General features: G+C 32.1%; 1 protein-coding gene and 1 long non-coding RNA gene across 2 annotated transcripts in view; both read right to left on the reverse strand.

Moving 5' to 3' along the window:
• The window catches only part of LOC145325714 (proclotting enzyme), a 37,318-nt gene extending 20,333 nt beyond the window's left edge, over positions 1-16,985 (reverse strand). Inside the window, exons 1-9 of the mRNA XM_080168667.1 lie at positions 16,970-16,985; positions 16,460-16,527; positions 15,825-15,879; positions 15,183-15,201; positions 12,141-12,208; positions 9,181-9,306; positions 7,348-7,423; positions 5,315-5,394; positions 4,910-4,993 (exon numbers count right to left, since the gene is read on the reverse strand). Coding sequence (XP_080024793.1) covers positions 4,910-4,993; positions 5,315-5,394; positions 7,348-7,423; positions 9,181-9,306; positions 12,141-12,208; positions 15,183-15,201; positions 15,825-15,879; positions 16,460-16,527; positions 16,970-16,985 — 592 coding nt within the window. The remainder of the gene's footprint in view (positions 1-4,909; positions 4,994-5,314; positions 5,395-7,347; positions 7,424-9,180; positions 9,307-12,140; positions 12,209-15,182; positions 15,202-15,824; positions 15,880-16,459; positions 16,528-16,969) is intronic.
• A 408-nt stretch (positions 16,986-17,393) lies between these two features.
• On the reverse strand, positions 17,394-23,059 carry LOC145325737 (uncharacterized). The gene is made up of 3 exons (XR_013881561.1): positions 23,006-23,059; positions 22,688-22,735; positions 17,394-17,451 (listed from the first exon to the last, which is right to left on the reverse strand). It is a non-coding gene; the product is annotated as an uncharacterized LOC145325737 (long non-coding RNA).
• Between the last annotated feature and the right edge of the window lie 1,147 nt (positions 23,060-24,206).

Raw genomic sequence — 24,206 nt, forward strand, 5'->3', positions numbered from 1 at the left:
AATACAAATAATGTTTGCAAACAAAAAAGATCAATAATGTTGCAAAAAATACATACAAAGTGGTTGAGTTAAGTTAAGTTGCATGTAACACTAAAAAATTTGAATACCCATGCTAATAAACATGTGACATATTCCAGTTAAGCGTTTTAAAGACAAAGCCAATATTGTCCTGTTGTGACGTCATAAATTTCGGGATAGAAGAAGGGAAAGGGGAAAGAAAATCTCTTTAAAGGAGATGGGAGAAATGGTGTTCTCCTTTCCCGAAATTTATGACGTCACAACAGGATAATATGGGCTTTGTCCCAAGAGGTTTGATCAAACTAATTTTTCGTGTTTTAGATATTAACCCTTAATGGTCGGGGGGGGGGGGCGTTGACGCCCCCCCCCCCGGTTTTTTCTATCTCATTTTCTATGTGAAAAGAATTTTATCCTACCAAAATACTAAAATATCCTCTAGTAGAACATCCTCATATAAAATACAGGTGTTCAAGTCAATTTAAGGATCCAGGTATGATCCTGCAGGTCCTGATCCTCCAGGTCTCCAGAAATCTTTAAAAGGCTCCTGTGGCCGTAATTTTTGACTTAGAGACTTCAAATTTTAAACTTAAGCTTTTCTTACATGTCTACATAACGTATTAAAATTTCATAAAGATCCGCCGACTTCGGCGGCTGGCAGCTGCCAAGTACAGCTGTGGCCGCTGAAATTTATGTTTTGATATTTCTAACATAAAATTTACATAAAGATAAACATTTTCTGCAAAAAAATTTTCTTCTAGCTTCAAAATAAAAAATTACAGCCGTTTGAAATTTTTAAGTAAAAAAGGACCTAAAACAAAGGTTGTTACATGAAAGGGGGAAGGAAGCGAAAATTGACTTTGACTCACTTAAGGTCGAAAATTCATTACCAAACAGGGGATATGCACAATTTCTAGCTCTAATGGGGACTGAGATAATAAGAGGGGGGGGCCTTGAACGCCCCCCCCCCTGACAGATTAAGGTGCGGCAAGGGGCCTGACTGTTAAGGGTTAAAGAAAATTATAAAAAAAATTGAGGTTTTTTTTTTCATTTTTTGAGGGGGTTAAGAGCGTCCCAACCCCCCAAAAAATAAACCTTCCCGGGACCTATAAGAAGCTACCCTGTAAAGGAGAACCCGATCGGTTCAGCGGTTAGAGAGATTCTTCGCTACAAACAAACAGACAGACAGACAGAAAAACAAACATCGTTCTACTTTGTATTATAGATGAACAATATCTATAATAACAAGAATGAAAATTTAGAAATAAAAAAAGCCATAGCCATTATCATAGATATTAATTTGAAAAATTATATGATCAAAACCATTTTTGTTAATTATCTTTTTTTTAAATATTAATATTTTTATATTTATTTTAATATTCGTGGAAAATTATCTGCAATACGATACTATCCTTGAATTTTGGTATGCTTAGAGCTGGTTTTAATCCGGCATACTGGAAATAAATTTAAATGTCTTTTCAACACTCGGTAATTCAATCCTCTATAATCTCAACTGCCTGTACGTCCGTTCGTCCTTTTTAACCCTAACCTAAAAGGGCTGTACGTTAAATTAAAGTATTTACAGTAATATCTATGTTAATAACTTTATAGTTAATTTTTCATACAAAATGGCTTGTTATTGCTGCGCTACTTATGAACAAAATACATGCATAAAGACAAGAGTTTTTTTTATAGATCATGTTAGACTTTACAATTATGCTAAAGACCAACGAAAAAACATATTAAAAACAAATTTGGCATGTAAACCATCATTAGAAAACAAAATAATAAATAAATATACAAACAGAATAGTTTAGACCAAGACGGTGTGCAATGATTGCCGCATATTTTCATAGTATCATATAAAATTAACAGGATGTCTGTCTGGGTGTACGGAAGGAACTCGCTAACTGCTGAAGCAATATTATTCTCTTCTCTTATTCAATGTAGCTTCTTATAGGTCCTGGGAATATGAATAACTATGTTGGCGGAGAATGCCAACACACTCCCAAAAGAAATTGCCCCTTCCCCCCACCCCCAAAAAACTACTTTATCTTATTTAAACTAAAAATAAAAAAATGAGGGGATCATATTTAAAAAAAATATTAGGTAAACAACAATGACGATGATCAAATTCATGAAAAGCAAAGCACATAAACTGTGACAATAATAGTTATTTCTTTCATCGTATTATAAACCGCTTTCCGCGGATATAGAATGCGGTTTATAATACGATGATAGACATAGTTATTTCGTATGGATGAGAACCGGTTCCTATCCACCGGATTCGAATGAATACGAGAAATTATCATTAAAGAATTTAAAAATAATTTTACAATGTAGCGAAGAAAATTACTTTTCTTCAGCAGAAATCAAATGTCCTATAAAACATTGCAGGTTGACATGTTAGGTTTTAGCAAGGCGTAAGGGAGGGGACAATGGATCGAATATTCAATTTTTAGGAGTCTCAAACTTTGGGTACTGGCTTAAAGGGAATGTGCAAGAATTTAGCAGTTTCTGACTAAGTTTGGGTACTTGGGCATGAAATGCCGCTACTCGTTATGTATTTTTTGAATATTGCAGACGGGGAGAAGGGATAAGGAAAGTGGGGGCAAGGGAAATAAACACTCGTTGTGTTAGTTTGGAATGTAGCAGACGGGGAGAAGGGAGGTGGGGGCAAGGGGCAAGGGAAATAAACAGAATAAAAAGGGGCAGTCATATTCTTGCTAGCAGCTGGCCGGGTCCAATAATCTTGTAATATAAAAATCACACCAAAAAACCTCAATATATTTCATCAAAAATAAGTTGTGGTTTCACTTTACATGACGCTATGGAAATCTATTATTCAATTAACAATCCCTTTATAATTTCCTACAAATTTATTGGATTAAACTGGATGTCATGCCCTTTCTTTGATAACTCTTATATTGAATTAATTGCCCATTGTCCCCTCCCTTACTCCCTGGGTTTTAGAGTCAATGCAGAGGAATCTATCTTAAATATTAGCAAAAATATAATTTTAAAAATTTTACATTAATATAAAACTTTTCAATATGCCAATCTAATTTCAATTTATTAGATTGCTATATTGAAAATAATATTTCCTACAATAACTCTCTAAATTATGGGCATCAATCAAAATAAAATTATAGCCAAGCTTTGCTAAAAATGAGGAAAAAGTATAATTTAGCATTTAATATGGATTGTTTTTATGATTCTTTATAAAATACAATCAGAGATTTAAAGAGTTTTCTCGTATTCATTCGAATCCGGTGGATAGGAACCGGTTCTTATCCATACGAAAAAACTATGTCTAGCATCGTGTTATATCCAGCTTTCTACGAATATAAAAAAGTACAATCATAAGATTAAAACCAGCCCGCCCCTTCGGCACCTCGGGTTTAAAAAAAACTGGTTTTAATCGTATAATTCTACATCCTATATCCGCAGGAAGCTGTTTATAATACGATGCAAGAAATAACTATTAAAGTAATACTTTTATAAGCGTAGCCACTATAAGTAAAGCACTTATTTCATAGGGGCACTTTGGTTTGGAGGGGGAGGGTGCGAAACCATTCCCCCTCGTCAATTTTGGTTTGTAATAATTGTAAAAAGCTTTTTCCGGGGGTTGGGGTCGTGGAGTTTCCCTTTAATGCTCCTCGAGGCCTCTAGGAGCTTAACCGCTAGTGTTTATGTTAAACAGCACACATCAATAATTCATATTATTTGCTGCTATTTGACATAACCGTCCTTGTTATTCCCCTAAAACTAGAAAACTACATTTTATTTTATTTAAATCAAATAATAAGGAAAAGCTTATAATTCTAAATTTCTTTTGTTTACAATTTTTAGATCCATATGGAGGAATTTATTTAAAACAACAATTTATTTCAAAATTAACTAGGATTCTTAAGGGATAAAAAAGACAATGAACAAAAAATTGATATTCATCCCCAATTATAATTTTTAAAATTAACCTTCCTGTGGAATAAATTATTGGATAAAAAGTTTAGTCCCTATTAAAACCAACCTATTGCATTTCAATTAAAGTACCCAAAATTTTTGACTCAACGAATAAGGTATCAAGATTATAAAACTTTGGAAACTAGTGTAAATTATAGACCAATTCTCCCTCTACATTTTAAGGTAGATAAAATTATTAAATTGAAAAATCCAAAAGCAATGTCGTATATGGTGTTTTATTGACAATACCTAACAAAATTACCCTTTTAAAATGGTTAGGTACTCAATTATTCTATAGATTTTTGTTACAACGTTTTGCTATATTTTTCACCTATAATATTGGTTGCATTGTTTGACAACATCCTTTGATATACTGTATTTTTGCTTTTCCTTGAAAATCGAGGAAAATTTTTATCTAAGAGCATTCGAAAATGTGGGTTTTCTTTTATTTATTTTCATTATGTTTAAAACAATGGCTTATATGAGATGTAAGTCATGTTTTTTTTCATGTATTATTTAGCTTTTTGTTTTTTATTTTTTAGTATTTTGTGTAGATTTATATCAATTCTGAACTTTAGAAAAATTGTACTTTCACAGTTTCACTCAGTGATCGCTAGGGATACGGGAACGGACGATAAATTGATGCATATTTCTGATCATGATAAACAAAATTAAACCTTCTGCAAATAAAAAATATTAGTGAAAACGTTTTAACACTAATAATTTAAATCACCCAAATGACTCTAATTTTTCACATCACTTGCCTGGCTTAGCAACAGACAGCTGAGGTGGATTCTTTAAAAAAATAGGGTCGCTTCATCGCTGCATCACCAAAATTTGTACAAAATAAATGTTTGTGATCTGGCTACCATAGTCGATATAGCGATGCTGGATATATTAAAAACCTACCTCAGAACTAATTTGAACTTACTTTGATTAGATCCAGGTACATAGAGGCTGTTTAGCTGGCTGGCAGTTGGGGCTCCAGGATGGACAAGCACAGGTGCAGGCAGCTCTGATAGGCCATAATAGTTTTATCACAATTTCTGGAAATTTCATTAATACCGAAAGTGGACCAAATCAAGGCTATAAACTATGTATTTTAGTTAGGTTCTGCAAATTAATTACTACAAAATTAAGTAAAAGATTTATTTTTTTTTATGTGTATTTTGGAAATATCTACAATACACTTAAAAACCTATGTTATATGTCTTGTAGCTAGTAACTAAAGAAATTTTTTAAAATCACTTAATTTTTTTTGGCAAGTTATACATAATTTAAATAATAGATAATATATTGATGTAAATCAATTAAAACAAATTGTTATAAAATATGCCTGAGATACTGGGTAGGGATGGAGGGGTCGGGGTTGGGTAATTTGTAACACTACTTAGATCTTGTAATAATTCTTCAACCCTAAAATGTATACATTTTTTTTATTTGTAGCACAACTTTAATGTTTGCATCTTTGTAGCACTACTTGACAACTAAATATTTATATTGTTTTCATATTTTGTAACAATACTCAAATCTTGTTAAAATTCTTCAACCCTGGAAATAAATAAATATTATTTTTTATTGTAACTCTGCTAAAATTTTATCAACTTTTCAGCACCACTTACTAGTAATTGGGAAAGGTTGCTATGATCACGTAACAATTATACAACATATTATCAATTTTGTAGCACTACTTCATTACCAGTGTTGTTTTTGAACTTTTTGTAGTTTTTCTCGTAAAAGAACAAACATTTCAAAAAGTAGCAAAGAAATGATAAAAACAGTTTTGTTTAGCTGTTTTTGAGACCTTTTGAAACAAATATCTAACAAACAGTTATATGTTTATTCTTATAAAACTTTCCTCATAACCCTTAGATATAACATTTCCTTGTATATTCATGTTACAGTTTTCAAATAAAAATATAATAACTGAGGGAAAGAGATACTTTGAGTAACGTACTTTAAAAATTTAACTACTCTATGCATAACTAAGACATTTTTTTGGTAACGATATTTTTCTTTTTTATAATTGAATTTAAATTAAATTTAAATTGTATACAAATCATAAAAGACATCTATCATCAATGTCACATCGAATGGATGGTTAAACGGTCCTTTTCCTCAGAGTGCCTACTGAGCACCGAAATCTCCCTTAGATTTGAAAATAAAATGGAAAATAACGGGGGTTAGGTTTGTATTCACATGACTAAACCCTGGCGGTTGCGATAATCTTGTTGGGCCTATACCTTGCAAAAATTGTAAAAAAAGACAACTGCTTTGAAAAGGTCTTAAATGAAAATAAACTATCCTTGGTTATTAAATCTACTATCAAAGGTTAGGTTAGGATGTATATAAGGGGTTCATGTAAGCGTAAACAAATTTTGCATATTTCAAATCCAGTTCACAGTTGTTTTCGCAAAATGACCAATTTTTCAACCTTTCCTACAAACTTATATTAACTATTATAATCTGAAAAACAAGCTCCAACAATTAAAAACTTAGGGAAAAAACGAACATTACTAAATACAGATTGGTGCTTAGATCTTATATTTAAGACTTGATTATGGAGATGATTCGCTTATAAAACTGTTCCAAATCATCCTAGAAATTACCTTTATATAGCTTTTAGTAAGCCTGTAACCTCATGTTTCCCCTATGTTATATTAGAATAAAGTTAGAACTCATCTTTGAAATAAGGAAAATGTAAAAGTGAATCATAGGGCCAATACAGTATAAACAGATCACTGAAGCATAAGTGCATATTTGCAAATTGTAATATTACATTTCAAGAAATGGTCAATGATATATTGCTACTTCTACTATTCCAGATTTTAGCGGCTGCACCCCTTTCATATAGTGGAGGACGGGGAAGATATGGTGAATAACCTATAACTATCCAAAGACATTTATAGAGCTTTTCTGAAAATTACAACAAATTCGAGCCAGTATTCTCTTAAGCTTCAAACAAAAAAAACCTTACTGGATAACAGAAGGATTCAGCAAATATGCAACTGAGTAAAATACAGTATAAGTGAAGTTCCGCCGGGAAACCGTAACTTGTTACATATTTGATTTCGAATAAAAAATGTATAATTTTTATAAACTATTTAATGCAAAAATACAATTAATACAGCCAATTTAAAATCATACCTCACAGCTATTAATTGGTTTATTAAAATAAAAATAAATACATGAATCTTTAAGGTAAGAAACTTGACTATAAATTGACATTTGCGTCCAAGTTATCATATACAAAATTATACTTTGTATATGATAGAAAGGTTCGGACAGTGCTAAGTAGAACCAACCAATCAATCAAGGTTTGATAAATTTAAACAAAATTGACTCTAAATAAGAATTTAAGTAACTTACCCCACTTCAGGACAGCAAACACCGGGGGCAAACAAAGACTTGAAGCATATAGACCCTCTCAGGGCGTTCAAATCAGCTGAAAATAAATATATTTGAATAATAAAGATTTTAATGTATATTTATTCAACTTTCCAAGAGCAAAACAATCATTGATTGATCAAATTATACATTTTGTTTAAAATAATATCCTGTTGTTTTATACAAGATAACGTAGAAACAAAAAGAGTAGAGCAAACAAATTCCATAAATGCGAAAATAATAGAAAGACAAACAGCCAATCAAGCAGACAACTAGAAAGACAGACAAACAGAAAGTAATACAAACAGAAAACAGACATATAGAAAGACAGACAAACAGACAGAACAGACAGAACATACAGGACAGACAGGACAGACAGAACAGACAGAACAGACAGAACAGACAGAACAGACAGAACAGACAGAACAGACAGAACAGACAGAACAGACAGAACAGACAGAACAGACAGAACAGACAGAACAGACAGAACAGACAGAACAGACAGAACAGACAGAACAGACAGAACAGACAGAACAGACAGAACAGACAGAACAGACAGAACAGACAGAACAGACAGAACAGACAGAACAGACAGAACAGACAGAACAGACAGAACAGACAGAACAGACAGAACAGACAGAACAGACAGAACAGACAGAACAGACAGAACAGACAGAACAGACAGAACAGTCAGAACAGACAGACAGACAGAACAGACAGAACAGACAGAACAGACAGAACAGACAGAACAGACAGAACAGACATAACAGACAGAACAGACAGAACAGACAGAACAGACAGAACAGACAGGACAGACAGGACAGACAGGACAGACAGAACAGACAGAACAGACAGAACAGACAGAACAGACAGAACAGACAGAACAGACAGAACAGAATAGACAAACAGACAATATAGAACAGATATAACAGACAGAACAGAGAAACAGACAGACAGACAGACAAATAGATTGATAGAGAAACACACAAACAATCAGAAAGACCAACAGAAAAACAAAACAGACAACGAAACAAAAAGAAAGAAAAACAGACATATAACTGTACATATTTTACAGAGCAGCTTTGCTGATATAACTATTTTAATTTTGACATTCAAGGATCTATATTGACAATAAAAATACAAAAAATATTTTCAGTGCAATTTCATTGTTCTTCGAAAATTCTTTTTATCATCTAATTATTTATCTTATTATTATATATGAAAACAAAGTATGTTTTGATCAAAGCTCGGCAGCATAAGCCTCAACTTTTGAGCAAAGAAATAAATTCTGAAAAAATGGTTTTAGATTTAGATTTAGAATCCAGCTGAATTTTAATGTTTCAATTGACGATTTTACTGAGGATTACAAGCTGCTTGCGCGCAGCTGCCGAGCCCTGGTTTTAAGTGGTTTAAGGGTCAGATATTCTGCAAAACAAAACGCAATGTTAGTAATGAATCAAACTAATAAATGGATTTACAATGCAATAGGAACACAGTGCAGAGGAACAATGTGAGTAAGTTATATAACAGATTTGACACTAAAAGTTGAGTTAAATAGAAGCAACATCCATATAAAGCAAAGAATATCATAGATAAACAAACGAACAAATTCAGGGCAGATGTTCTGTGTGTAAAAATAAGAAAGAAAGATAATAGAATATTATAAAACCTTAATAACCTTGAGTTTGAAAGACATCTTTCCCAATGCACCACGGACGAATGGACTAACTGACGAACAGACAAAGTTAATTATTGAGTAGTCTAGCTACCTTAAATTACAAGAAAGTTATATAAATAACTAGAAGAAAATTTTACCTAAAAGCAAAGGACAAGCTTGAATATCTCTGCACTTTCCTCTTCCACCAGACGGAGTTGTACACGTGGGCACTGAACTCACCACCCTCCCCTGGTCATCCCGTCGGCCTCGTACAATGGCGCCACCTGGTAACAATTAAAATATTTAGAAATATGCAGGGATTCTAAGGATATATGTACCTGATTAATACCCAGCTGTAACCATTAACTAAATTAATTCGTAAAAATATTATATGATAATTTCAGCTGATTTTTTTGAGATCTTCGTGGGCAACATTCCGTAGTAAAGACGACCTTTTTATTATTTTAGATTCATTTAGCTTGTTGGCTATGCCTTATTCCTGAATAAAACCTCTGGGGACGGTTAATAAAAGCGTAGAACCTGAATTTTATATTAGGTCACTAATATTCCAACTATTACAGACAACCAACCATTAATTGACTGACATTTGTCTTGAAGGACTAATGATAATGGGTTGCACCTGCTATAGTCCAAGGCATTCCTTCTACTCTTATTATTAATGGTGCGCATCTTACATAACCGTAATAGGCACATATTTTAATGGACGCAAAATTAACATACATATCCAAATTATAATTTACAATATTAACTATCCTCTAGATCATAATTACGGTGGGAAATATTGGACACTGTTAATTTGTACAATCTATTTCTAAAGTCCTAAAATTTCAAGGTCAATGAATTATTAAAATTTTGTCCTCTCCCTTCCAGGTAGAAACCATTTTTAACCATTTTTTTATAATAAGCTTCGCTAATTTTTAAAACAATTACTATACAAATTATGTAACCACTATTAGAACGTAGAAATAGAAACAATAGTCAATTTTTGATGAATATATTTTATTCATAAATTTCTTTGAATGCTAACGAATAAAATAAGAAGTCTTAAGTGTTCATCTAAAACAACTAAAAATATTTTAAATCAACAATGACAATTATTTCCACATTTTAAGATTTTATAAAAAATCATGTGTGATTTTATAAAAAATCATGTGTGATTTTATAAAAAATCATGTGCGAGGAATGATTTTTTTAGAGACTCTCTAGGAAGGACAGAAGTACAAAAACTCAAAATAGTTAAAAACCTTACCATGACACATGATAAGCTTCTCTGTCAAAAAAAGACATACAGGCATCCTTTTACTTCCATATAAGGATTTTTTGCAATGTAAAAACATAAAACTTTATTATTGTTTATGTTGCAAAAATGTAAAATTTGCAAAAACAGCAAAGGCGTCCTTTAAGAAGCGTGGCATTTGGAAAGTTTGGTTATGTCCGTTGGTTTTGTAAAATAGTGTTTCCCAAATTTAAATGAGGAACAATAGCAAAGCAAATTATCCTTCAGAATAATAACATAAAACCAACCCAATGACCAATGATTAAAAGTACAAACAAACTTTTTAAAATCGTTTTGAGATCTTTAAGTGCATATTAACAACTGATTCCCAACCGACCGAATGTCTAGTTGACCGACCAACGAACAGATACGTACCAAGAAACCTCGTTCCAAAACACAATTATAATATTCTTGCCCAAAAAATGGAAACAAAATTGTGTGAATTTTTTTATGTTTTAAAGAAAAATTCTAAAATTCTTTTGAATAAACAATATGCAGATATCGACAAAATATTTAAATATTTAACCTACACAGAAAAATGTAAAATATTTGCGTTTTATTTCAATATCTATCTTTTTATTTATTGTTTTTCTACAAAAATACTTGTATGGAACTATAATTCTTTAAAAATATGAAATTATCGATAGATAATGAAAATCAGTGATTTTGTCAGGGATCTAATAAAGGGATAAGACAATGAACGATAAAGTGATGTAGATCATAACTAACAGCTGAAATGTTTAGAAACTAAACTTAATGATCAACTAATCAAAATATGAAATAAAAGTTCTCATAGTACCCAAATATAATTATAAAACCTTTGGTACTAATAAAAGATTCTAATGTCCTCTTACTCCCTGTGTTCTATAGACTTAAAAGACTCAATTAGGGAGAGTTTGATAAAGTTTTAATAGTAAAATCTTTATCATAGACTCCTTTAAAGATAAATAACAAAACAAAAAACAAATGAAAGGTAGATATTATTTTCGTCTAAAAGAGTTTAAAAACAATTTTATTAAAGTAAATATTTTCTGTTTTTAACTTCAATTTGTCCTTCTGTATCATTTTGTTTTGAAGATACGATTATTATTTTCAAATTCAGGAGGAAAAGGGATAAGACAATTGGCGATACATTGATTTAAATTTCAAATTACGATAAACGATCTGTTGAAATTATTAGGGTAGAGTTTGAACACTGCGGGTTTGTGTCAATCAATCAAGATTTAATAAAAGTACCCAAAGTTTAATGTCAATGAGATCACATGCTTTGTGTCCCCTGAGCTGGATCTTTAAATCGTTTAGAGGTGCGCTGAATCGGGGCGATCCAGTTCAGCGCACCACTGGATTATTAGTTATGAATCTTTAAATCGAAATGGCATGGGCGAATCAGCGCGCCCAGTTCGAGTACCATTGCCGGGCCAAACCGGGGTGAACTGTATTTAATAAATAAATATTTTTTTGCAAAACTATCGTGAAAACATTTTTATAGTTTTATAGCAGTGGCTGTGGCGCAACATCAGCGCACCTCCGGTTCACCTCTGAATCGCCGATTCAGCGCACCCCTAAAACGATTTAAAGATCCAGCTGAAAAAAAACGTTTACTTACGGATGGCCAAAGACAAGTATTGAATATTTTCGGTCCTCAATTTCTTTTACATTTAGAACACGTAGAAAAAAACTACTAAAAAATCCCAAGTTCTTGTAAGAAAAATACTTTCAAGTTGTGACATACAAACATACAGGCATACGGCAATACCTTAATCCAGAGTAGCTGTGCTCCTAAAAATAAAGTTAGGCAAATAACGTTACCTATTTGGTTACCTAAAGAGTTGAGTCCTCTGTTAACTAGTCCCCCTACTTGGGATATAGTCTCCACCACTGGCAGTAATCTAAATAAAACATTGTTTTTGTTGGAAAAATCCTTTTTTTAATTAGAAACAGTCCGTCCGTACATATGATTTAAATTTTTTTGACAGCATTTATTTATAATGTATAATTTTCTATTTTGGAATGATGATTTCTAAAACATCAAGGTACAATATCATAAGCAGGACATCTATATAATCAAATCCTAAAAATGAAATTATGACCTTTTACTGTATACGGAATTCACGCGATTTCGCAACTAATTTATGTACAATTTTATTTAGACTTAAAAAATAAATGTTCTACTTATTAAGTTGTGACACTCTGATTCTGATTTTAGAGGTTCGCCCTTATAGATGCTGTCATCCTTGTTTTAGTAAGGAATGGATAATTGTGTGTCGCAAGATCTAATACATAATAGGAATGATATTGTGGTATCCGCCTAGGGTAAATGGCAGACACCAGAGTTCGAATAAAGACTACGGCAGTGTGAACAGACGTGGACACCTTACTATAGAGAAGCTATGCTTCTCTAGCATTCACTAGACAAGAATCAACATCTATTTCAGTTGTCACTTTATTGAAGGTGTAAAGGATACTGAAGCTATATACAACAAACAATAACTACATGGATAGGAATAAATGATCATAACATAAAAGCATTATAATACATATACAATAGTCAGTTTGGGCAATCATGATTCCCCATCCCTGGAAAGGGTGGGGGGGATTAAGAATACAGTTAACCATAATATAAATACATATGGATTAGGAATAAAGATAGTTAAAGATAAATCATACAGTAAAACATAGATAATTGCAATGGTTAGGTAGATGGCTATCCCTGTCTGGGGCAGGCAGGATAGCCCATGGAGCAGCACAATAGGTAGATAAGCATAGAGGGGTTGAGTGGTAGGTCTGGGTACTAAAGAGGGAAGGTTTGATGATTACTTGTGACAACAACAGTCTGTGTGGGGGTGATTCTATCAGGTGAGGGCAGGTTTAGATCCTTTATCCTCAGGGTTGAGGTGGTGCTGATAACTTGGTGGTTGAAGGGGAAGGTTCCGGTGCTTAAGATGGGAGAGGGAGGGGTAACACCCCCTCCCTCCATTTGCAGGACAACTGAGAGATGAAACCAGTACCGTTATCTGACATATTTTCAGGTGGCCTTATAATTGTAGAATAACAGGATTTAGCTAGGTGCGTAGCATCACTATAATGTCCTGGTTTCTGCATGGTCCAGAGCTGCCGCATACCACAATATGTTTATATTTACAAAAAATATCATGTTATATTGACAATATTATATATCGTCTATACAAGTAAAAATATAACCGTAAAAGCGCAGCTAAAGAAGCGTGAACAAATTAAAAGTGAAAAATAATATCTAAATTTATAATGTATGCTCAGTAAATTCAAGTTTAAATTTAAAAAAAAAAATGACTTTAGGCATGCCATTATAAGATTTACTTAATCCACAGATCGACGGACATACCATCGATAATGTAGCTTCGCGCCTATGAATGAATATTATTTGTATTGATATCCTATTATTTGATAGCTCCAAAATTGACATATAAACATATGATAAATTTTGGATTTTGGGCTGCGGCATTAGCTGTAAGGGAGCTATAGAGGAGGAGAGTTGTTAAAACAAGGATGACATAAGTAGCGATGTCCAAAAACAAATGTGGATGAACCAAAAGACAAATTGAGTTTTTCTAGAATATATTTACTCCAGGTTAGAAACTATTTCTTTTATATTTTTTTTGCAGAAGAAGGATAACAGAACTAAAAGCTTAATGAATAGCCCAAAAGAATATTGAAGTAGTAAGACAAAAACAAATTCATTTAAGCGAGAGAGACGCGATTAGTGGGATGTGGTACACGCCCCTCCTGAAAAAATTGCTACTTTCCCCTCAAATTTATAGCAAGGGGGGAGCCCAAAATTGCGAAGCCAAATGTTTATTTCTCCATTGCATTACAGACTGACCGACGGACGGACAGTGAAATTGAGTTACAGAGTGGCCTTTCTACTGAACACCATGTCTAATTAATATACAAAAATAATTTTGATGAAGTTATTAAATGTATAAAGGAATAAATATAAAATCCAATTCCTTTATTCCTGTGAAGTAACACATATGATGTTTCTTTCTTATATCAAAATTTCAATTTATTTTTTTATCTGTTAGTGACGTGGGTGTCGTTCGTTTCTTTTCATCTGTCTATCTATCTATCTATCTATATGTCTGTCTATCTATCTATCTACTTATTTATATATCTATCTGTCTGACTATCTTTATATCTATCCATCTATGTATCCAAACCCACGGCATCAATAATTGGTTATGTTTCAGCGGAGTGACATTAATAGTAAAAGTAGGGGAAAAACCTTTTGTCCGTAAACAGGCACATAACTCATAGCCATGCATAGTTAGAACTTCCAGACAAAGATAGAACAATCAAAGAATTATTTGTATGTTGGAATACATAAATTTATTTTTGCATGAACGCGTCACACCGTAATCCAAGGAGACGTGGAGAGAATAGACGTCCAAGGGGGGGGGGGGTAAAGGGGTGATTACCCCCCCCCAAAAAAAAAAAATTGGATTTTCAAAGGGGTGATTACCCCCCCCCATCCAAATAAAAAAATGCCTCTATGAAATAAAGATTACCCCCCCCCCCAAAAAAAAAAAATGAGCTTGGGGGTGCCGATAAAAAAGCTTGGACGCCCCTGGTGGAGAGGACAGTTTCCGAAGCGTTGCCTCGCCCACAAGCGGTTATTGTAGGTAATCCAATGATGATTTACAAAATTACCCTTCTGTAGATTAAAATTAGTGGTTGAAACGTTTAGACACTCAACTCAATTAAACCAACAATCGAAATTCAATAAAGTCCCCAAAGTTGTTATACAACTTATTATAAAACTTTGGTACAATAAACAGCCCAATGTCCCCTCTCTCCTTGGATAATCTATCTATCTATATTCCTTACCTGTTGGTGACATTTGCTCCTTTAAGTAACAAAGATATTGTGCACTTTTTTTTATAAAATGTGTAATTCCTTTTTTTCATCAAAACGTTTTTTTGTTAATATTTATAGATTTAATCACGAAACCTCCGTTAGATAATTTAAAAAAAAAATTTCCAGTATCGCTTCGAAACCGATTAATAACCCGTGGAATGGAACCGGTTCTCACCCATAATGAAAAATTATGTATAGCTCTGTATTATATGCAGTTTACTCCAAAAGCTGTTTATAATACGATGCGATAAATTACTATTTTATTATCTTTTATCTTATAATGTAGATATAATAAATCAATGCTTGAAGGCCCGAGGGGTCAACGAAACAGGGTTGATTTGTATTTCATTTTTGTATGGCTCAGCCATACCGGAAAATATTATCCTTTTATATCTAAAATGACCCAACTTTATTTTAATTCATAACTGTATATTTGCCTAACAGAAGTTACAACTTTTTAGAGGATTTTTTGCTCTACCCTAGGACTTTCTCGCTAAAATATCGCTATAGGATCTCCAATCTAATCTTTACGCCGCTGTGGGAACCTTCTAATATACAGACAAGCTCTTTATATAGAAAATTATTAAAATAAATGTGCATCAATATTTTTGCCTAGTAGATTTTTTCCAATAATATACAGGGCTTCTTCTACTGTTTGTTCCTCTTCCTAAATAACAATTATGTTACAGGGATCTAAAGGGATAAGACAATGGCCGATAAACTTATATACATCCCCAGAGATAATACACAAAATACCCCTTTCTGTAGAATACAAGAGGTGGTTGAAACGTTTGGGCTCAAACCAACTAATCAAAATTCAATAAAAGTCCCCAAAATTGTTGAGACAATGACTAGGAAAACGTTACTATAAAACTTCGGTGACTATATTAATAGGTAGTGCTGAATGGATATAGAATTTACGTGGACATTATGACAGGGGAAAATTATCATCAATTTAGATTGCTAACATGGACGTCACTTATTGGTTGATTCATTCATCCAGTAGGAGGGAAGGGGATGTGTTAAAGTGGTTGTATTAGGTGGGGGCATTATTTTGGTCAGCTATAAGTTTAACCTTATTAGAGTACATGATATGCTGGCCCCAAATGGCCAGCAAAAGAGGGTTAAATCCTACAGTCTATGTTTTTTTCTTGGAAAATTATATATGATACGATACAAGAATTTTTAGTATAGCTCAGAACCGGTTTTTATCCAGCGGACTCGGAGCCATATCGGAATAATAATACCTGTACTGGATATCCTTCTCTGTCTACTTTAACAGACTGGTCATATCCTCCATTTACATGGCCGTGTCCTTTTTAATAGATTTTATATAAACAAAATTATTTTGAAAACTCTAGTCAATAGCTAGAAATTTATTTCTCAGAATAATAATTAATCATGAAATAAAAAAAACTTTTTAATCATTAAAATTTGCCTAACCTAAAATATCATATCAAAAGCTACTGTGAAAATACACGAAAAACCTTTACTTCGTTATCTTTCCATGATCCGAATATTCTGTAATTATATATATCAAAATCTATTCCTGTGTGTAGATGTGTGTGTGGTTCTTCCTGGTGGCCTCCAGGTGAAACTATGGACCGACCTTGCAGATCATAGTTAAAGTTCTCATGATACAGTCCGTTTGAGCTAAAAAAAAGATTGCATTAGTCAAAAAAAGCCAGAGAAGAAAACAAACTCTAGGGTCTGCAAAAAAACTTATCATCTCCTTCGACCCCGTTTTTGTAAAAAACTTTTAGGAACAATCATTTCGACTTTCTACATTCTTTAAATTGTATTCTTTAAGTCTTAAATCATCAGAAATAGCATTCTCGTGTTTTTTTATTTATTAAATCTTTATGCAAAGTAATAGGACTCAGTCAGTGTGTGTGTATAGTATATCTGTATGTGTGCTTGTACTGAACCATTTTGATAATTGTTTTATTAATATTCATCTCCTTTTCTGTGAGGCTTTACAGGTCCCAGGAAGGTTTCTTATCTATTCTAGAAGAAGCTACCTGGACCCAACAGATTTCTAACCCGCAGATTTCTTATCCTTTTTTCCGCAAAAGTAAAACCTAAAATCTATCATGTTGTTTTGACCGTCCCTCCAATATATCTAAACAGCAGTTAAAATAAATAGATGCATTGAACGTAGGTAAATATTGATGTTTTTACCTGTAAGAGTTCGGATTGTAATTGGTGGAGTAGTCTGGGAAATTATTTTGGGTTTGACCTACAAATAAAAAAAAATTAAATAAGAATTACTTACAACTTTAGGTGAGTTTTGTAAACATAAGTATGTATTTTCTCTTTTATTTCTCTATATTCATATCAATTTTAAGCTTGTTTTCTGATTTATATTTCTTAATAATTGGTCTTATGGATGTTTCTATCCTTGTTAATACACAATTCAATTCACCAAATCATATATTTGTAGTATTTAAAATTCCCGTTACAGTATTAAATTATGATAATTAAAACTAATTGGCAACTAAACTATTTAAATCTGACATGTTTTTGGAAGCACGTTTAGTTTTTTAAAAAGAACCATAGCTACTCTAATATTACTTCATAATATTTTTTGCTAATTAGCATGTAAGTGCATCAAATAAAACTGCCAGCAGTGAATATAAAACTAAAAACATTTCCAGTATAATTGGCTTTTCAAATATTTCTGCAAAAAATAAGGTGTAGATTTTTGTTTGTTACTTATGTTAGGTTAGCTTATGTTGGTTACTGGGTAACCCTGCAGGGGTAGGATCCCCACAGCGGTTAGGCATGGAATCTACCCCTCCCCCTTATAAGCGCTTATCCCAAAAATTAATTTTTATTTTCATGGAGGAAGGTCGCATTGGACTGCAAATAATTCTTTGGGAAATTTTATTACATAATGGTTTGTTGGTACAACTTAAGAGTTTCCAAACTTTTCCACCAATAATAGAATTTAGCCAATCATAATTAAGGAATATTTCAATTTATCATTCATATTCTTATCCATTAAGATCCTTGTTTAAGTACTTTATCATTTCAAAATCTGCTAATCCTGTGTGGCTTGTTTAATATACAAATTAAATCGAGTTAATTCATTGCTAATGTAATTTTAATGTCCCATGGCAATTATTAGCCAAACATTCATATTATACAAATAGGATGAAATTTAAATTTTAATAGATTTTATTAAAACATTTTGGTATAGAATTATTTTTTTAATGTGATTTTGAAGATTTAAGGAATTGGACACGACGTAAAATTATGCTAACTAAAAATCTTGTTTGTAAAAATTCTCTTTTAAAAAAGAAAAAGTAAACTAAAAAATGTGTGGGGGAGGGTTTATTTTATTCTGAAGGTGGTTTACCCTCCTCGAAAGAGTTATAAACCTTTACTAGACCTATGTAAAGCTAAATTTTAGGGGAGAACCATTTCGGTTCAATGGTTAGGTTATCGAGATAGACAGACATTCAAATATCCTGTTACTTTTATATAAGGATTTATAAAATAACAGCACTATAGCAAAAGCCCCTATTTAATATAATTGTTCCTCTATAACTATGAAAAGAGGCGGATATTTTGACATTATAGCATTAGACCACTCAAAAAATCTCTTTTATATTACGTTATGAAATGACTTATGGCACGAACCAGCGGTTTAGTTTCACACATTAATTAACGTTTTTGAAAAAACGAAAATTTTATTTTTAGCAAGAGATACAATACAAGTCGAAAAAAGAGATTCATATTATTTTATTTTTCATTTGATTTACTGAAATAAATATCTAACTTCTTATTATAAACTTGTTTCTTTGTAATTATATTAATTATGATTCCATTTTTCCTTAAGTTATTTAAAAAATATAGACTATTTTGCTATTATTGATAATTTAGTTGTATTGTATAGAATACAATAATTATTTACTAAGTATATTTGCGATTACTTTTATTTAATGAAATCTTCTAATTTTTAACATGTACAAAACGGCCTGCTATATTGCATCAAGATCCATGACAGATCTATATAGGAAATAAACGTCTATAATTGAGCTCGAATCTTCCAAGCGTACAGTGTATAAAACTCATAGTGCTCCAATAATCACTATTAAATTCTCATTGACCAGAACGTTAAGACCCATTATTCTACTTTTAGCATCATAAATTCAGTTTTTTAATTCATGTTGCTATTTAAATAACATTGAAGTATTTGATTTTTATTCATAAAACAGAAAACTTAAATTTATAATATAGTAAATCTAAGAAAACTTAGTTTTAAAATGAAATGATTCATGCGACACTCCCGTAATGTGGTCAGATATTAAACTAAACATTTCAACCCTTTGAGGACGATAAATTGAAATGAAGAATATTAGAATTTCAATCTTTAAAATATGATAAAAAAAATGGAGCAAAACGTTAAATCGTGTATTGTTACATTGGGTGTAAATATAAAACTAATAATTACTGATTAAATATAAACAGATATTCTAACGTAAAATATCATTATGTGTAACGTATATATGAAGAGAGAGAGAAAAAAAAGGAGCGAGAGAGATAGAAAGAGAAAGGGGGGTAGACCGAGAGAGAACGGGGGAATGAGTGAGAGAGAGAGAAAGAGGTTGGGGGGGGGGGGAGTGAGAGAAAGAAAGAGAGAGAGAGAGAGAGAGAGACGGGGGGGGGGGGGAGGGGGTACATAATGAATCATAGGCATTCTAATTTTATTACAAGCTGAATTTGAAGAGATGATAAAATGAACATTTAATTGAAGAATAAGAGAATAAAATTTGTAAGGCAAAGAGCGATAGTATTTAAAAAGAGTAATTATCTCTGATAATTAATAACATTAACAAGGATGACAAAATCCGTAAAAGAGAAACATTAATCAATTCTACTAAATAAAATTTAGAAATATAGAGTAACTGCACTTAAAAGAGAAAATATTTAGATTTCAGCAAAAATTTAAGTAAATATGTCATTTAATAGCTTAAATAAAAGTCATTTTATTTGGACATACTAACGTCATGGTGATAGGGCTATCAGAACTATCTGTTAGGGACGACGGATGGACAGATCAACCCCCACTGAAGAAAAGTTTAGCTTTTAACAAGAAATAGATCATTAACATTATACATACAACCCTTTTACCCCATTTCCTTCCCTCTTACTGGATGAAAGAACTAACCAATAGATAAGGTCCATACTGGCAAGCTATATAGGGAATATTAACACAATTTTTCAGCCATTGAATAGCAAATTAGAAAATTACTTTTTCCTATAATCCTAGCCAACAGACGAACGGACGGACATTTTGAATTATAAATAAGCAATAAGCAATTATAATAACAAATAACTTTGACTAAAAAACTTAATCAGTGTTTCGTCAGTTCTAAACAAGAAGTGTTCAAATTTTTAAATCAACCGAAGGCTTACCCCTGTTTATCATCATGGGGGATGTAAAATAAATATAAAACATTATTTCCTAAGATCCCTGAGTTTAAAAATCATCAACAAGGATGATAATATCCATAAGTAGCAAAAATCCTAATAGTAAAAGTAAAACTCAAAAGCAAAAAGAAGAAAACGCGGCATAACCCACAGACAGACGAACGATGATCAGTGCAGTGGTCATACAAATCTTCACACAAAATATTAGTAGTCTATAGACAGAATAACGGACTAAGTAAGGAATAAAACTTTTAAAGTTTAAATTAATTGACTTCGCTACTAACATTTAACAGGTAAATAAGGATGACAACAGCCATAACTATAGAACCTCTTGAATTTAAAAAAAAACAAAAGGCAAAGCAAATAAAAGCAAAAAGGGTGCACAACAGACAGACATATAAAGTAATGATGCATAGTGAATCTTTACACAAAAAAACTTCGATAAAAGCTGGGAAAAGTATTTAAGAGCATTACCGATAGACCAACAGACAATATTATTCTTAGAGTAGATGTGCATTGGTCAGCAAACATAAAATAAGTCTTCTGTCTTAACCCTGAAAGATCGGGCCCTCTACAAATTCTTAACTGATCGGATTTTATACCTTAGTAATTGCATTAGCCTTCTACTTTTCCAGTACGGATATTTAATATTCCCAAGAGCATTACAGACCAGCGAACAACGTGAGCTGTAGGCTAGTGTAGGATATTATTATGATCATGTGTCCACAGTGCCTTCGAAGGTGCTTTGCCTTTAGTGTCAGAACCTAAATTGGGACGTAGTGCATTTCATTACTCTAGGTTAGGTAACTTCATTTCACTTTTTAATAAAATTTAAAATGCAGCGGTTTTTGAGAAAATTAGATTTAAAAATTTCAAGTTCAATTTTCACCCACTAGGAGTTATCGCATAATCATGACAAGAAAAGCAAAGATTATTTATTTAAAATTTTGAACAACTTTGCTTTTATAAAGTCAGTCATAAAACCTCTCTATATATGATTTATTTGAGGCTGAATTTCCGTGACCTTAGCAAAGCAATTGATAAAAATGGCCATTAATTAACTCACTTCAGGAGTGGTTTTATGAAGAACTTTATAAAAGCAAAGTTGTTCGAAATTTTAAATAAATAATCTTTGCTTTTCTTGTCATGATTATGCGGTAACTCCTAGTGGGTGAAAATTGAACTTGAAATTTTCAAATTTAATTTTCTCAAAAACCGCTGCATTTTAGATTTTATTGAAAAGTGAAATGAAGTTACTTAACCTAGGGTAAAGAAATGCACTATGTCCCAATTTAGGTTCTGACACTAAAGTCAGAGCACCTTCGAAGGCACTGTGTGTCATTTTTAAATTCAATATTAAAACTTAACTGAGTATACAAAATCATTTTTTTTTGTTAAGTTTTCCTATTATGTAAATATTAAAGTAAAGCATTTTTTTTGCATAAGTAAATTAGTAAGAGAAACTTCTTAGATTGGTTTTAATCCAATAGAAAAAAAACAATCTTTCTAAAGCTAAAGAGAGGCACTTAAAAATAATCTTTAAATTATCCGTAAGCCAGAAAACAATATTGCTAATAACACAGTGAAAACATTTTTGTTTGTTGTAAGATTACATTTGAACCAAGACATTGTGCATGATAATGAGTTGAGCCTGTTGATAGTTCTCTATAAACAATTTAAATCAATCACATGTACATTACACAGCAACATTAGTTATAATTATCAACCTATCAAGTCATATCACGGCGTTTCAAAGATTCGAACCCATAGCCTCCATAGCTATATGCCTTATTTATACCCCTCAGGACGGATGATCAAAAAGTAGAGCCAGATCTTTAATGTATGTATCAAGGCAAAACTATCCCAGATATAGCAAAGGAAAAAAACTTTGAATGCACAACATTTATCTAAGATTCTTTTATTGTAACGTTCCTGACATATCAGCAGATTGTACAATTATAAACATCCTTAATATAACATGTTATGGCCAAGATTCGAACCAATCACCTTCATGGGTGAACCAAAATATTTTTTACCTGCTTGATAAGGATAATCGTAGAATATTTCACCATTTGATTGGTACACTGAAACATAAAATAACTTATCAAAGACAAGCAGTTACATCCTAGAGGTCTCTAGAAACACTCTAATTAGGTAAGAGGGGGGGGGGTACTTTCAATTTTTAAAAATAAAAAAAAATGGTGGGGGTGGTTTAAGGTTAATTTTTTTAGAGGCGATTTCTCTTGGGAGGGTGGTGGTACTCTCCATTAAAAATAGTTATAAATAAAAGCATTTTTGTTTACAGTTAAAATAATGCCTCGACTATTAAACACATCATGAAATAATAAACTTACCTAATTGGTCATTATAATCATGGTACAGTGAATCAGGGGTGTAGGCAGGACCTGCATTTTTATTGCACATTTTTACATTTTTATTGATTAGTAATAAGCAATGATTTAGGAAGCAGCTTATAGCGCTTAATAAAAGATGACGTCATAAAGTACAAATGACTAATGATAGGCTAGTATACATTCACCATAGTTCTATTACAATGTATACAGGCCTGTCATTGGTCATTTGTATTGTATGATGTCATTTTGTGTTAAGTGCAATAAGCTGCTTCATTTTGTCTTACAGTCGTTATTATTTTTTTTAAAGGAACAAATTTAAGACATAAGGAACAACATGTTAGGCATACTAGGGAGGGAGGGGACAATGGGCTAGTTCCCAAATTTTTAAAAACACGTTTTCTTATTGTTCGAGCTTTGATTTTTGATTGGTTGAATCATTAAGTTGATTTTCTAAACACTAATGTAATCTACAGATGGGGTACTTTTGTGTATCATGACGTGCATCAATTTTTCGGCCATAGTCTTATCCCTATAGATCCCTGTAGGCATGTACTCGAATTTTTACCCGTACTGACAAACAGACCAAAGTAAGTGATTTTAAAAAGAATCTTTGCTGCCAAAAAATGATGCGAAAAATCAAATAAAAGATAAAAGAAAACATTTGAACTTGATGTAATGCTGATATGTTTTGCAATATATACTTTTAGAAAAACAAGGATGACAACATCCATAAAAGCAAAGCTCTGAAATGGAAGGACAAACGAACATTAACACTTGTAGATTGTCAGAACTGAATTAGCAGAATATTAATGCATCAGTACAAATAATATTTTAAGAATAATTGTTGCAAAACTGCATAAATAGATGATACTGTTTAAGGACATACTTACATTTTTGGGACTTGTTTATAGAGATGCTTCGCTTATAACATTGTACTTTGTTGTAATAGGAATCAGTTTTCAAAAAATCAGAAGAATCGGAATCATCATGCAAAGTTTGGAGTCGATAGGACAATTCTAACCTGTTTAAAATTAATGAAAAGAGCTAACTCTCTTTGACGGACGGACGGACGGACCGACCCTAATTATAGAAAAGCTTCGCTTTTAATAAATATAAAAAAAGGGATAGGTTCATGTAGTAAGACATTAGCAGATAAAATTATGTGTACCTCCGATAATACTACACAAAATTACCACTTCTA

This window comes from Acartia tonsa, chromosome 8 (assembly GCF_053477335.1).
Source record: "Acartia tonsa isolate MP-2025a chromosome 8, ASM5347733v1, whole genome shotgun sequence".
Lineage (NCBI taxonomy): Eukaryota > Metazoa > Arthropoda > Copepoda > Calanoida > Acartiidae > Acartia > Acartia tonsa.